Below are 15222 nucleotides of genomic sequence, written 5' to 3' on the forward strand. Positions count from 1 at the left end.
AGACAGTTGAAATTGGAGCAAGTGAATGATACAGTTGAGCTATAATTCCCTTTTATAATAATGAACATTTCGGTTGCTCACTCTTTCTGCTAATTAGGCTGCGATTACTTTGCCCATACCATTTATTATCAGCTTTATTTATTTGTTTGTTTTATTTTCTGGGTTAGGAGTCTTGTTTCAGCCTTCAGGACGTGGACAACAAAAAGTAATAGCTTTAACTGTTTACCCTGTCACAAGGGTAAACCAGAAGGTAAATTGGTATCTAGATGTAAGTCCAGTATCTACCATTTCAAGCTCGTAGCTGTAGTAGGCTGGTGGTCGTTTTCAACTGAATTGTCAAGATGAAGATGGAAATTTGAACACATGCCAAGCTTTTCATTGTCTTCCCAACAGATACAATTAAAGCATACAACCTTTTTCATTGCACTTAACAAAAAGGTTAAAAGCTTCGGTCTTTCGTTTCAACACACAAGAAAAAGATCAACTTTTTTTTCTTTTTTATCAAGAAAGTTCTTGTACATCATGAAATGATAAGCTCTCCATTTCTGTAATTCTCTTTCTCCTCTTCTTTCTTCTTTATCTTTTATACTTTCAATCAGCAAAAGCCATCTGAAATCACTAACAGAGATGACTGATACTCCACGTAAATCACAACAAACACCGCCGCCGCCGCCGCCGCAGCCACAGCTAAAGCAACAACAGATACGACTCTGTGATAACTGCAACGACAAAACGGCTCTTTTATATTGCAGAGCAGACTCAGCCAAGCTTTGTTTCTCATGTGACCTACAAGTCCACTCAACAAATCTGCTTTTCTCCAAGCACTCTCGCTCGCTTCTCTGTGATGCCTGTGACTCTTCCCCTGCTTCAATTTTCTGCGAAACAGAGCAATCTGTTTTCTGCTCCAACTGTGACTGGGAATATCACCGCCAGAGCAGCTTATATGTCTCCTATGTTCATAATCGTAGACCAATTGAGTTTTTCACTGGATGCCCATCAGCGAACGAGCTGTCCACAATATTGGGGTTCGATGATTTGGATAATAAAGCTCTGTTTTTGAGAGACGATCACAGTAATGATAGTAATACCAATTATTTTGATGGAGATGGGTTATCAGATTTATTAATTTGGGAACAACCTGAGTTTGTAAGTATAGATGACCTGATTGTTGGGAGTGACTCGGCTCATAATTTTCAGGCTCTGGATGTACCTCCTCTGCTCAAGGCAAGTAGTTTGTTCTGTTTCAAACGTTATCTCTCTTTTGTATAAATTTAATTTTATCTTTAAAGGATTGTGTGTTTTTTTTTTAAGATTTTGCAAGCATCGATGATCTCCTTGGAGAAATAAAATATAAAAATGTTTTCCAATGGAAGCACGGAAGTTACACCCTTTTGTTTTCTTGTTGATATAAAACTAAAAGAAAATTTAGGGTTTTATTTTTAATTTTTTGGTTACCTGTTTTGTAGATTAAATGTGTGATCTTGCTGATTCAAATTTCTGATGCTGGTTTGAGTGCTAGATTGTAACTTTTTTTTCTCGAATTATTGTTCGTTTCTTGATTCATTGTTTCAATTTGTTTTTTTTTTTTAAATCTTTTCACTTAATCATTTGTCTGAAATTCTATTGAGATTGTCCATCGACTATGGTAGTTTGACTTGGTTCAGAAAATTGTTGTTAAATCAGAATCGAAATGCTGCTTGTGGGAAACATAAGTATGAAATGCTTTGCCAGCTTCGTCAACTCGGCCAGTTGAAATATGAAAGTACTGATGCTAAACCCATTAATAGGTTCAAATCATCTGTGCCTGACCAAAACTCGCCTCCAGGAAATATTTGTACTGGAGAGCCAGTCTCTTATCCTGCCTACCAGGTAAAAGCTTGCTTCTTTTTGGTAACCTTGAAATTGATTCCTAATGCTTCAAGAATGCGGCTACTCTTATTGTTTTGAACTTGATCAGTGAAAATGGAAAGTTTTGCTTGAGTGATCATGCAGCGAGTTTAGTCGAAATGCTTTATTCAGTTAGTGGAGAGTTTTTTTCAAGCTCAAATTCTTCCCTTGATACAGGGCACTGCACTTCAGTGGTTTAATGACCGTTCAGTGGTATCAAGAAACCATTTTGATGAAGTTTCTGTTGTTCCAGACAAACTTTCAGATATTGATGGCCGTTTAAGGGTTGTAAGTGATGGAGATGAAGGGGGATCTCGATATCCAATTTCTACTGAAACATTATCAGTGTTGTCTAAAGCTGGTCTACATGAGATAAACAGTCAAGAAAGAGATTCAGCTCTCTCTCGGTACAAGGAGAAAAAGAAAACACGCAGGTATTCATCATTATTCATCCCTTTGACTTGAACATGGATTTTCAAATGTAGCTTCCACTGTACTTGGATGGTTTCGTGTGCTTCACATAATGTTTGTGTTCGTTTACAGGTATGATAAACAAATCAGATATGAATCGAGGAAGGTTCGGGCTGAAAGCAGGACAAGAATTAAAGGACGCTTTGCAAAGATTGACCATTGATACACTTGAAACCACGAACTGCCTGCATGTAATTACCCTGACAACCAGTTTTATTTGAAGTTATGTAAATGATACAGGTTGCTTATGTACACAATTTGTGAGCACAATTTAGTTAAGTAATTAGTTGAATTACGATTTCACGCACACACGCAACGGAAAATAAAACAAACATAAAAGTAAAGGGGACAGTTTGTTTTCTACATGGTTCAGCTATAGTTTTTGCCTATATTATGGGACGAAGTCCAACAATTCAATTCCACTGCAACACAAAATAAACCGTCAAGCCCTTAAGAGTTAACAAAATTAGTGAAATATTAAAACTTTCAAAATATAAGTCTGAGTTTGAATTTTTGTCATACATATAAAACTTTAACTTATTTGGTGCAGTGATTATGAATTCGATTATTGTATTCTAGATTTATCCGTCAAATAAATACAAACGAAATCTCCGGTTATTTAAAAAAAAAAATTGTCAAATGCAATAAGAGATCAATTCATATTTAGCACATAGCAAGCTTGCGCAATTGAAACTTAAATCCAAATGACAGTGGTTATATAGATCTGAAAAGAGATAAAAGTATCTCACTCGTTTTTGTAAGTCTCCGACTTAGAAGGAGAAGTTCAAATCCCCTTAAACTTGAAAGCTGAAATCTCTTCGACTTGGGAGGTTAAATGGCTTTAATGTCCTATCATCGTTAATCTTCATGATTTGCAGTTAGATGATTGCCTACCAAAAGAATTTAAGAAGAGGATTAATAGAAATGAGAGCTTAAATGAATAACCCAAATAGCAAAAACGAACTTGAAAGAGAAAGTCAATATTAAGGTTGCAAAATGATGAAAAAGAGAGTTGTTTATACAATGATTCAAATTCTCTTGATTGTTGGCAAAACTAGATTATGATTCACATGCCCTATTTATTTGTAATAAAATACACAAAGGTACAAATTATATCTAGTGTAATTCATTACTAATTTATGTTATTGGTCGAAAAAGTAAAACAAAATATGAATTGACAAAAACAATAATCATAAATTATAATTTCTCAATAGTTAATTCAAAGTCTAAACACATAAGATTATAAAATACTAAAACCTAATTCAAAGGTTTAGAGAAACCTGATTGAGCCATCTCCCAAAATAGTATAGTTTGATGGCAAAACTTAGATTGAACATCAACCTTAGGCAATAATGGTCATACTTCCCAGCAAACTTTCAAAATGTAATAGATAGGAATGGGATAAAATATTACATATATATTAGAAAAAAGAACTTAGTTTATTTTATTAATAAATTTATTAAATTCTCTTATTAAAAGTTCAATAGACCACAACAGCTCACACTTATCACTCAAATTAAAAGACTCAATATGAAGTGTAATGGGTTTTATAAAATGATCACATAATGCCTAGCAAACTGATTTTTAACTATATATTTATTCGGTTTTATTTAACAGAAAGACAATATCAGAGTTTACCCACATTTGGAAAATTTTCTAACATGTTCTACATGCACACAATATTATTATCATAAACTTAAATATTTGTGATCATGATTTGTTCTTAGTTTGCCAAAATCGTTTCCAAGTTTCATCAATTTTATATGAAAGGTTAATTGTGCATCTAAAGGGGTGGGATTATGGAACAATCTAAGTTAAATCAAGCATTATTTAGATTAATCAATTTATGGAACAATATCTATTGTCAATCTTCATTTGCTAGTTGGTAAACATAATCCGTTTCTTTCTTTTTAACCATCAAAATAAACCCCAATAACATTTTTGGCCTCTATACTCACAATGCTTAAATTACTTGTATGTTAAAATAAATAAAATGATGTGGGTTCAAAAGTGGGATGAAAACGTTATTGAAGAACACTGTAGGAAAACCTAGGAAATCAAAGAGATGACATAAATTCATTTCATTCATTCCAAGTGGAATACCAGCCAAACGTAGGCATCATAAATTATAGTTAGATTAGAAGTTCAAATCATCGTAGAGGAGCAGCGACCAAGGAAGACGTAGCCATGCATGGCCCATCTAAAATTTAAATTTAATTTCAGCACATGTTTATTGAGTTGAGAGCCATATAACTAACTTCATTAAATTGAGAGTGAAAATTGGCACAAACCTTTGAATTTTGAGGCCTCATTTCCTACTCTATCGTGCGATTCAAAGAATTCAGAACCCATTTGTTACGGCACATGCACATGGACGCAACGTCCGTATTAACTGTAATTTGCCGTCTGTTTGGGGACTAGGGAAATATGAAAACGAAACCCTAATAATCAACTAATAAAAGAAAGACAAGTTATAGCTAACACAAAAGCAGACAAATATTGCCACTTAGCAGTGATGGGAAAATGGACGAGACGCAAAGTTTTGACAAAGTGAAAGAATTAAACCATCTGACTCTCCTTATCAATACCCACAACAACTGCGGAAATGAAGGCAAGAGTGTCCCTGCATCTCTCTCTCTCTCTCTCTCTCTCTCTCTCTCTCAATCCCTGCATGTCGTCGTTGTTGGGCCTGTGCATAGCTATTTCCAAAGAGGTTTAGCTTCAGTTGATTTGCTGCTAACGAATCTGATAATTACTCACACAACTCAATCAAATTAAGAGACGGCCTTTATCATTGCTCTCTTCCGAATTAATTAACAAAAATTATGTAAGCTTTCTTCGTCAAAGTGATTTCAACATTTTGATCATAGTGCCATTCCTACTAGATTAAGAAGCCTTTACCTTAAAATGGTAAACTTTAAGGTCTTTTAAACATCTAAGTTAATCAAAATGTACCACCTTCAAATTAACATTTTATAGGTGAAGCAGGCAATTTCAAATTGTATTACTCTTTATTATAGTTATTTAGCCAGAACCCACATCATACAAGTAATCTAATTTAGTTTTTATAATTGGATTTATGTGTGGGTAATGACACATTATTAATTTGATTTCCACTAATCTTTAGTGCACTTAAATTCCATAATCTTCCTAAAAATAATTTAAATAAACGTACACGGTATCTTTCTTCAAACATAACCCAATTAAGTTTTTTTTTTTTTTTTCCTGTGTAAACAGCATCGCGTTTCAATTAATGATTGGTATCGCCGTTATTGAACTCCCTCAAATATGAATAATGTAATAATTCAAATCACAAAATAACAGATTTTATATATAAAAATATATGAATTCAAGTTTTATTTAAAGATATATCAAAATTAAATTATTAATTTTATTTTATTTAACATGATTAATTTGATTTTAAAAAACGTAATCCAACTCAAGTGATGTTTCTCGTTACCCTAAAATAGAAATGCATTGTATAAGAGAAGAATATAAGTTTGTATAAGAAAAGAATGGATGTCGATTTGCTCGTCAGATGCTTCTTAATTAGCCCCTTGAATTAAATATAAGTTTGTTATATGTATAACACATAATCAACTGGGAAGGGCCAGGCAATGGATAAATAAAAAGGAATATCCATTAATACATAAAACAAGCAGACCCCCCAGTTCCGATTATCTTATTTACATATAAAATTATTTATATATAGTTTTATTATTTATCGTAAAAAATAATAATAATAATAATAATAAAAGAAGACGCTCATAATTAATGGTTAGCATGAGTCAGCTCAATAAGCAAATCCATCAATATAAAACCACGGGCTTTTAATCACAAATTAATATGAGTATGACGGGGACAAAAGCTATGATTATAGAACTAATAATTTGCACCATAGATCTGGGACATAATCCGAGTAACTGATTTGGAGCGGCGCGGAATGGGGTAGGGTTCATGTAACTGGAGAATAAAGAATTTTATCAGTATATATTTTTAAATATATAATGATATATTATTATTATATAATAAAATATTAATACTATTTTTAATTTAAAATTATTTAATTATATAATAAAAATATTATTTATTTATTTAATTATATATTTAAAAATATGTGTATCTAAATTTTTCTTTTTTTTTTAAAAAAAAAAAAAAAAGGTAAAGGAAACCAAGACAAGTAGGGTTAGGATACAATAGCTCACGTGCTAAATCCAACTTAGCAGACGTAAACAACTCCCTCGATATATCTATTTCCGCCACCACATCATTTGCTTCACGTCATCAAATTGGCTCAATCTTAAAACCAGTTTGCTTCTCAACTATTAATGCATGCCAACTTCTCTTAATTCGTCTATCCTCGCTTTTCCACAAATACTTGCCATTAAACAAATTTAAATGCTATATATATATATATATATATATATATATATATATATATATATATATATACACACACTCACATTGTTTGAGATATAAAATTAAAACCCAACTTTTTGTATACAATAGCTTTTTTTTTTTTAATTTTAAATCAATAAAATTATATGACTCTCATTTTATTCAAATAACATATTATTATATAATTAAATCATATATTATATAAATATTTAATTATATATTAAAAATTAGGTAAGTATGGTTATACATTTTAGGATTGTAGGGGCATTAGGGAATAATAAATTTTTTGTGACACATGGCAGGATAATTAACCGGTAATTAGGCATTTACATTTCAACAGAGCTAAGCAATGTCGGTAGTCTAGCCTTAAATCAATATCTATGTTTTTAGACACGCGTTCAATTAATGTTCCAATAATACTAAGTAGTTAGTTTGTGATTGAGCAATGTTATGTGTATTCTCCTTTAAAGACATTTATTTTATTTGTATTATTATATAATTAACTGTTATTTTATTTTTAATTTAAAATTATTTAATAACATATATATTAAATATATACTTAATTATACATTTAAAATAAATATATATAACATTCCAGAAAAATTTCAAAACAGTTAATTTGGTTGAAAAAAAAAAAAACGAAGTAAAATATAGTAGAAAGCAAACTCATCTATTTCACCGGTCAGCACCTGCCCCTTCATGGCTTGTGTATATATATACAGACCCACTCCCTGCAAATGATCCACAAGCTCCTTGTTCTACTCTCAAGTCTCAACAGCTTTAGCCTCATACCACCAAGAATGGCGATACTTGGAACTCACACATCTTTTATTTTTGGCCTTCTTGGTACTTATTGGACTTTCTTTCATAAACTTCAGTTTTTTTTTTTTTTTTTACCTTCTGTTTGCTTAAGCGTGTCAAAAAAATCTGTTCTTCATTTTGTGCAGGTAACGTTGTGTCTTTCCTTGTTTATTTGGCACCATTGTAAGCTCTCTCCCTCTCTCTCTCTCTGCTTAGATCTTTGTATAATTTATTGGAGTTTCACTAAGCTGTTACTTAAAAATTATAGGCCAACATTCTACCGAATTTTCAAGAAAAAATCTACAGAAGGGTTCCAATCAGTCCCATATTCTGTAGCACTGTTTAGTGCCATGCTGACGTTGTACTATGGGCTCCTGAAGCCTAATGGAATTTTGCTCATAACCATCAACTCAATTGGATGCGTCATTGAATCCTTCTACCTCATCTTCTACATGATATATGCAACCAAAAGTTCCAAGGTATTTCCATCACTTCTTTAAGGTGTTGAAATATGTTATTCTAAACTTTGTACTAATTTCATTTGCAGACTTATACGGCAAAGTTGCTAGTCTTTTTCAACTTTGGAGCATTTGGATTGGTTGCACTCTTCACCTACCTATTCTCCACGGGTCATCGACGAATGACAATTGTGGGATGGACCTGTGCCGTCTTTTCTGTCTGTGTTTTTGCGGCTCCTCTTAGTGTCATTGTCCGTATCTACATACCACTTTCACCAACTCTGATGCGAAGCTCACTTTTCATTCATCAACACTAACTGTGTTTCATTGATCAATATTTTCAGAGGTTGGTCATAAAAACAAAGAGCGCAGAATACATGCCATTTCCACTCTCCGTCTGCCTCACAATCTGTGCTGTTATGTGGTTCATGTATGGCCTTTCTGTCGAGGATTTCTTCGTCGCAGTAAGCATATATATACATTCCTTCAACCCCATTAAAGCTAACCTATATGTATAATTTCCTATACTTATTGTTTATGGTATTGCTTCTTAATCAGACACCAAATATTTTGGGCCTAGCTTTTGGAGTGACACAGATGATATTATACATCGTCTACAGAAAAAGAGGCAACGAAATCATGCCGGTAGTTCATCCTAAAGAGGAAGCAAACGGAGTCCACATGAGCAATATAGCTGACCAGCCAAGAAACAATTCTGATCGCCCACAACAAACTGAAGGAATTTCAGAATTGCCCAACACAACTAATATGCAACCAAGTGAAGAAAATGTGTGATCCAGGAGACGAACACACTTCATACTCTGACGAGATTAATCGATAGATCGGAATATAATTTTATTTTTATAGTTAACCTTATGAAAAAAAGAAAAAATAGCTTATCAGTCAGCTTAAATATGCGTTCCATAATGTGATTATATGGGTATCTTACCTTTAATCAAATACAAATTATAATTACTCCTCGATGGTTTCAGCCATATTAAAGTGATTGTATCTTCCAAACTTTCCAGCTCTGGTTAATTCTTTTAGCATGGCGTCTTACGTTAAGTTGAAAATAGCAAAAGATAATAATGACTGAATTTGAGTACACCGTGCACGGCAGTCTAAATGATACCGGCTAACAGAATTCTGTGTCTTGTATTTTCTCTTTATGCATGGGGCTGCTTGCGGATTGCCTTTCTTGTTTTTTATGTTAAACTGGTCCCTCTTTTGTTTCGAAGTGACTTCAATTTGCTCGTTCAAATTTCATTAAATCCCATTAGTAAATGGTCATTTGTTGCTAGCAATACAGCGAGCAATATATCATGGTGTTGTAATATATTGAGTTTATAAATATAAATATTAAAACTTATATTATATAAAATTAATTAATTTATGTTAAAGTTTAATCTATTATATCTATATATTATTTGTTTTATTTATTTTTTATTAGATGTAAGACTTCTTTCTTTTAATCTTTAATACTTTTTTTGAAATATAACTATATAGTTTATTAGATATACTGTTTGATTAAATTTGTTTGAGTGAATATGTTATCATTTATATCTAAAAAAATTTTAAATTGTTAAGTTTACTGTCTAATTTATATTCTAATACCATATCAAAATATATTAAATTTATAAATATAAAAACCAAAACTCATATTATATAAAATTAATTAATATATTTAAAATTTAATTTATTATATTTATATACCATTCTTTCCTATTATATACGGTACTCCCCTGTTTTGATATCCAATACGTGCAATTCCAACTATTTTCTTTATTAATTTATCCACGTGATTAATGCATGAAATGACAGCGTTTAATGACCAGAATTTCTTCACATTTGTGAATTAATAGAGAAAGTGACATGTAGAGCTTCTTTAATTTCTTTATTTAATTACTTCTTGTTGACAATATAATTTGTCCAATATATTTTTGTAATAATAAAATAAAAATACTTTTATAAAATTAATAATATGCTTTGTAACTGTATCCCACAACACACAGACAAATCTGAAACCGTAGATTTGTTGGAAAAAACATACACTCTTATAAAAATAAGTGCAAAATCAAGAAGGTTAATTATTAATTATGTATAAATTTTAGACTTTGGTACAACTAATTGTAAGTGTTCCAGGGATAATGGGAATTTCAAATTTCCTATAATCCTGCAAGGGATTTCTTGAATAGAACGATTTAATTGAGGCCTTTTGGAATGGGTTACGGAACAAACTCATACTTGACTTTAACCATATTGAACAAGCATTCTGGTCGTGGAACGGGCATTGCAACCAAATAGATGATCTTATTCCACCTGTAACAAACTATGCTCGAAGCTTTAAAACAGGTGTTCCATGAGTTCTGCAAAATTTTATCGATGTTCAATAAAAGATGATTAATATCATAATTTTCATGTTTTAGCTTTTCGTTCCCAACATCCTCTCCGTCTGCCTTCTCTCCTAACAACAGACGACCTAGTGAAATTATTCGAATCTATTGAATCTTATTCATCAAATGCGATTCCCAAACGTCAAGCTAGTTATGGTATGGGGCAATGTCATTAGCCGAATCTTGGTCTTCCACTCATTGTCTTCAGTTGACAACAAGAAGACAACTAGAATGCCAACCCATCTTCACAAAGCTTTGACGGAGATGGGCGAATCGTTTGTCAAAAATGAAGCGCCAATGGACAATTCCTTTTCTTTGTTTTTGATAGACAATTCATCCGAGAGGTTTTCCATTTTCAACTAATGATAGGGTCGGGAGAGAGATCACCATGAGGGAGAGAGACTGGACATGGGTCGTCGACTAGAAACAGAGAAGGTGGTCAAAAAATGGGAGAAAGAAAAATAAACCCTAGTAAAGGAAAAATGCAACTTTTTAAGCAGGGGTGAAAAAATGAGACATAATTTTATTTATTTTAAAATTATTGTTAAAATAACAATTTTATCCTTATATGTAACTAAAAATTTAAATAAAAATTAAATAACAGATGAGTATTTGTGTTTTTAAGGTTTCATCTAGGAATCTGACTGTCAATAAGGAAAAAGTGATAATATTCTTTGATGAAAGATAACTCATCATCATCCAAATTGGGAAGAAGTGATCTAGATAACGAAAGACGATGCTTCATTATCTTTCATGATGGTGGGTGATCGTCTTTCGTGATTGGATCTAGAAGATAAGTAAAAAGCCTTGACCGTCGATCGGAATAGTAGTGGCTAGAGAAAGAAAACGGACCCTAAGAGTAAAATTCAAAATTTTCAAACTTTGAGAATAGGTATAAAGCGTTAGTTTTTGCTTTTCAATTGATTAATAGTATATTTTTGCTTTTCAATTGACAAATTTAATATCACTCACTTGCTCAAAACACTCTTTTTTTCAGAATTTTTTCTAAGAAATCTTCAAGATTACATAATTCTAAAGTTTTGTTGTGTCTAGAAAGTGAATTTACATTATCCCAACTTATAAAATTCTTATAGTTGAAAATAATCAACCTTCCTTGATTAGGGTTAGGCTTATTTGTATGGAACTTGTGAACTTGAAACACTCCTCTATAAAATCTTTAAGGTCTCTTTACTATTATTATCATGGATTCTTCACCCTTGATTGAAGCAAAGCAATTGTATTTTAATAGAAACACGGCGGGGGAAAATCATATAAATTCACCTACTAACTATCAATTTTTTCGAGTTAGGGCATTAAATTTGTTATTCATGTGGGTGGACCATATCAAGTCGAAGTAAAAAGGGCACCGTATCTTCGCTCTCCTTCGCCCTTTACACTGCAATTTGTAGGGTACCCTAAACTTAACCATCACCTCTACGTCGTCGTCACGAAACCTCTCCGTCGTCGTCACGAATCCTCTCCGTCTCCGGCGTCTCAACTCTTGACCGTCGCCCTCGTCTCGAAGTGTCAACGAACTCATCTCGGCGTGAGCTCTCCTCCTCTCCGGCGTCTCGAAATCTGCGAAGTCTGTAACAACCGTCCTCATCTGTGCACTTAATCTGGTACGCTATTCTACTTATCCAATTGAGAACTCTTCGTAGAAGTCTTGTTGTTAGGTTCGTATGTTGCCGCAATTTTGATTTTCTTTCTTGTCTTTTTAGAATTTTGCTGAGCAGCTCAAGTGTGGTGTGACGGACCTCAATTGCTTGGTGGGTATGCTTCAAAGTTCATATCTTTGTGATCTGATGAGTTGTTTTTTTAGATTGTTTGACTCTTGGCTTGTTTATGAGATTTGGGTTTTGAAAGTTGTGAATTTGTGTTGTGTTTTAGAAGACTTTATTTATTCTGCATTCTGTGACTTAGAGGATTTGAATGATTTTTCCAGTTTGAATTCTTGCAACCATGAAGCATCGGGACTCCAAAGATGCAAAAAAATTTGGCAAAATCAACGGCTCAACATCGAGCATGGGCAACAACAGGAAGAAGAAGAACATGCAGAGATTGGGTGGGTCCGGCCTCTCTCTCGAAGCCTTTGCTAATGCCAAATCAATGAGCAACAAGTACAATCCTGCATTCAAAAGTAATAAAAATTAATCTTCTTTTAAGCTTTAAATTATTACCTGAAACTTTGTTTTGTCTTGTGTTGATAATTTATAATTTCTTATTCCTTCTATGGTTTTCTTTCTGTTTGAATGATATAATGGGAATGGTGAATTGTGTGTAAATCACTTTAGTCTGGACCGGATTTAACTAGGTTGAGGCCTTTTAAGATATGCAATGTTCGTCTGGTTCTGGGTTTAGCTGTGTCGTTTATTATTTGGTATGTAATGAATTTTTCTTTGTTTATAAACAGTGTTAATTTAAGTTCACTTTGCAAATGAGATGTAGAGTTAATTGGTTGGCCTTGAATCTATAATGACCTAGCGTGAAGTCCATCTTAATAACTAGAACTCTCTGAAAGGGTTAATATATGAATTTCTATTTGAAACTTTTTGGATTGATTACTAGTTTCTTAATGTGTGATTTAAGACAAGTTTTTGTCCTTTTATTTGAACAAAGAGCCAACAGTAAGCCTAAAACAATCTTCTCGTTGTTTTTATCAGAGAAGCAGAGGGAATTCTACAAGAATGCTAAGCGTGTGAGCAAGTATAAGAAGTCACTGAAACAACAGAATCAACAGAATGATAATTCCTTGGCCATAAGACCTGTAGAGGTTTGTGACTATACCATATCTCTGGCTTTCTCTCTCTACCTATCTATCTATATATATATATATATAATATCTTTAGGTTGAAGCTAAATAAGTCTACTGTATTACTTTACACAAGTGATTGTGTACTGTTTATATATCTTCGGTATCTGATTTTCATTTGCTTATGTTAAGTATTCTACAATTGCTTTTGCATTTGTGGATATAGAGGGTAAATTAACAGGTTGAATACATTGGAAATGTTTGTCTAGGTGACCCCAAAAAATGTTTATTTATATTTGCCAATGCCATGTGGTTTTCCTCTTGAAATCTATACCCTCTTGTTTTGGAACCCAATTTCCTGATTAAATTCTGGTATCAGAATGTAATTTTTGATATGTATATTGATATAGGTCTTGATATTGTTGAATCATCCAATTTTTTATGGCTGTGGCAGGATCAAGCTCAAACTAGAGATGTTGATGAGAAGAATATAAAGAACAAGAAGAAGAAGAAGAAGAAACCAAGTATGGAAGAATTGTATATGAAGAAGCGTGAAGAAATTGAGCAGGCAAGAATACAGAAGGAGGCAATTATTCAGGCAAAGAAGGAAGAGAGAGAAAAGGCTGAAGCTGAAAGGAAGGCAACAAGAGCGAAGATGTTCAAAAAAACGAAATATGGCCAGCCTGTGATGAAGTATAGGATTGAACATCTTTTGCAGACCATTCAAAGTTCTAGCAAAAACTCAGTTAATAGCAGTAACTAGTTTGAAATTCTGCATCTTTAGCTTGTTTACCTTATTCATGAAAATGGTAGCACAAACTGATGTGGATAAGAAATCTTGAATTATTTTGTTGAAACTAGATAGATATAAGTTCAGCTGTAATAGTTTTCTAGGTCGAGGAGATTTTAGTTCAAGAAAAAACAAACATCTGTTGTAGCTTGTTTTGATAATTAATAAATTGAAGTTGAGTGGCACATTTTTTTGGTTTCAAGTAATTGTTGAAGTCAGAACAAATATTTTTTAGGTTATATGTTTAAATCATTTGCTTGATGGTAACTTAGATCTGGTGAAAACACTACTATAATGGAATAAAATTCTACTACTAGGATATGGTTTTGTTAGCTGAAAGATTGTGTCTTGCATAGCAGATGATAATTTGAGTTGTGTAAGCAAGCATTATGAGAAAAAACTTATAACAAACAAGTGTGCAACAGACCATGGAAAAGTTTTATTTAGCAAGGGCATTCAATTACAGGGAGACTCTGAGGAGAATTATGACTCCTGGTGACAAATTCCCAAGTAATATTATGACCCTTTATACAACATTAGGGAAGGAAAGAGTAAAGACAGCCAAAAATAAACAAAGCCCACTGATAAACATGAAAAGTAGATCACAGAAGCCACACCCATAAAAAAGGAAAATATACTGCTTTCATGAAAATGAAAAGCCGATCATAGAAATTTTGTTGAAGAACTGTCTTCTCATTGTCTAATTAATACGACAGGAGGATAGGCTGCCACCATCCAGCGGGGACGTGGAGGTTGGACACAGAACAGCATCAGAACGAGAGCTATTATGAGTGCCGTGATTAGCCCCGTGATACTCAATCCACAATCTACTATCTCCGAGCAGATGAGCTTCCCCATATCTGATAAAAGCGCTCCTGCTATTTGATTATGATATTTGGGAGAAGGGAAATGGTTCTTATAAATCTAGATGACTTTTTCTGTTTGGAAGTTTAAGTTTCCTTATATGCTATGGTGGAAAGTTTAGTTTAAATCTGGAAAATTTTGTAAAACCTTGGAAATATCATCAGGCATGAGGTCAACATTGACGTCAAATGGCTAGAAAAACTACTGGTTGAAGAATGCTGTGACCATTGACAGAATGAGATGACACAAAGAACCCATTGACGGGGTAATGGAGTTTGAGATTATTTGCTTTTAGCGTCCCCATTTAATTTCCAAGTTTCACGCTGCTCAGTCTTTTCCTAAACAATAAAATTATACGTACAGATTTTTAATATACAATCTTAATATATAAATGATATTTTATTATAT

The 15222-nt window shown here is 32.9% G+C and overlaps 3 protein-coding genes and 1 long non-coding RNA gene across 6 annotated transcripts; 3 read left to right on the top strand and 1 right to left on the bottom strand.

Annotated features, from left to right (window-relative positions):
• The first annotated feature begins 334 nt into the window (after window positions 1–334).
• Window positions 335–2721, top strand: LOC123222565 (zinc finger protein CONSTANS-LIKE 13). The gene is made up of 4 exons (XM_044645410.1): window positions 335–1224; window positions 1684–1869; window positions 2065–2321; window positions 2431–2721. Exons 1-4 carry the CDS (start codon window positions 628–630, stop codon window positions 2519–2521), a joined length of 1131 nt encoding a protein of 376 aa, XP_044501345.1. The 5' UTR covers window positions 335–627; the 3' UTR covers window positions 2522–2721.
• Window positions 2722–3052: 331 nt separating this feature from the next.
• LOC123222566 lies at window positions 3053–5138 on the bottom strand. Its single transcript, XR_006503664.1, has 2 exons — window positions 4650–5138; window positions 3053–3248 (listed from the first exon to the last, which is right to left on the bottom strand). It is a non-coding gene; the product is annotated as an uncharacterized LOC123222566 (long non-coding RNA).
• Window positions 5139–7478: 2340 nt separating this feature from the next.
• Window positions 7479–9017, top strand: LOC123224281 (bidirectional sugar transporter N3-like). Its single transcript, XM_044647899.1, has 6 exons — window positions 7479–7602; window positions 7704–7740; window positions 7826–8036; window positions 8105–8266; window positions 8360–8479; window positions 8574–9017. The coding sequence occupies exons 1-6, from the start codon at window positions 7494–7496 to the stop codon at window positions 8808–8810; spliced, it is 876 nt and encodes a 291-aa protein (XP_044503834.1). The 5' UTR covers window positions 7479–7493; the 3' UTR covers window positions 8811–9017.
• A 2606-nt stretch (window positions 9018–11623) lies between these two features.
• LOC123222708 (rRNA-processing protein FYV7) lies at window positions 11624–14135 on the top strand. Of its 3 annotated transcripts, none has more exons than XM_044645625.1 (5): window positions 11624–12030; window positions 12130–12181; window positions 12354–12548; window positions 13072–13181; window positions 13615–14135. In XM_044645625.1, exons 3-5 carry the CDS (start codon window positions 12371–12373, stop codon window positions 13921–13923), a joined length of 597 nt encoding a protein of 198 aa, XP_044501560.1. In that variant the 5' UTR covers window positions 11624–12030; window positions 12130–12181; window positions 12354–12370; the 3' UTR covers window positions 13924–14135. The 3 variants fall into 3 exon arrangements, with proteins under 3 accessions (XP_044501560.1, XP_044501561.1, XP_044501559.1); XM_044645624.1 differs by having other exon boundaries at window positions 11628–12030; window positions 12130–12177; XM_044645626.1 differs by lacking the exon at window positions 12130–12181 and having other exon boundaries at window positions 11625–12030.
• The last annotated feature ends 1087 nt before the right edge of the window (window positions 14136–15222 follow it).

Source organism: Mangifera indica, chromosome 8 (genome assembly GCF_011075055.1).
Source record: "Mangifera indica cultivar Alphonso chromosome 8, CATAS_Mindica_2.1, whole genome shotgun sequence".
Classification (NCBI taxonomy): domain Eukaryota; kingdom Viridiplantae; phylum Streptophyta; class Magnoliopsida; order Sapindales; family Anacardiaceae; genus Mangifera; species Mangifera indica.

Bases quoted from the DNA above. Each gene is read 5' to 3' on its own strand.
- LOC123222708 (XM_044645625.1), top strand. From the start codon at position 12,371: ATGAAGCATCGGGACTCCAAAGATGCAAAAAAATTTGGCAAAATCAAC. The intron at 12,549-13,071 runs GTAATAAAAATT...TGTTTTTATCAG, and splicing joins GTACAATCCTGCATTCAAAA to AGAAGCAGAGGGAATTCTAC. The intron at 13,182-13,614 runs GTTTGTGACTAT...TGGCTGTGGCAG, and splicing joins TGGCCATAAGACCTGTAGAG to GATCAAGCTCAAACTAGAGA.
- LOC123224281 (XM_044647899.1), top strand. From the start codon at position 7,494: ATGATCCACAAGCTCCTTGTTCTACTCTCAAGTCTCAACAGCTTTAGC. The intron at 7,741-7,825 runs GTAAGCTCTCTC...TAAAAATTATAG, and splicing joins CTTGTTTATTTGGCACCATT to GCCAACATTCTACCGAATTT. The intron at 8,267-8,359 runs GTCCGTATCTAC...CAATATTTTCAG, and splicing joins CGGCTCCTCTTAGTGTCATT to AGGTTGGTCATAAAAACAAA.
- LOC123222565 (XM_044645410.1), top strand. From the start codon at position 628: ATGACTGATACTCCACGTAAATCACAACAAACACCGCCGCCGCCGCCG. The intron at 1,870-2,064 runs GTAAAAGCTTGC...CCCTTGATACAG, and splicing joins TCTCTTATCCTGCCTACCAG to GGCACTGCACTTCAGTGGTT. The intron at 2,322-2,430 runs GTATTCATCATT...GTTCGTTTACAG, and splicing joins GAGAAAAAGAAAACACGCAG to GTATGATAAACAAATCAGAT.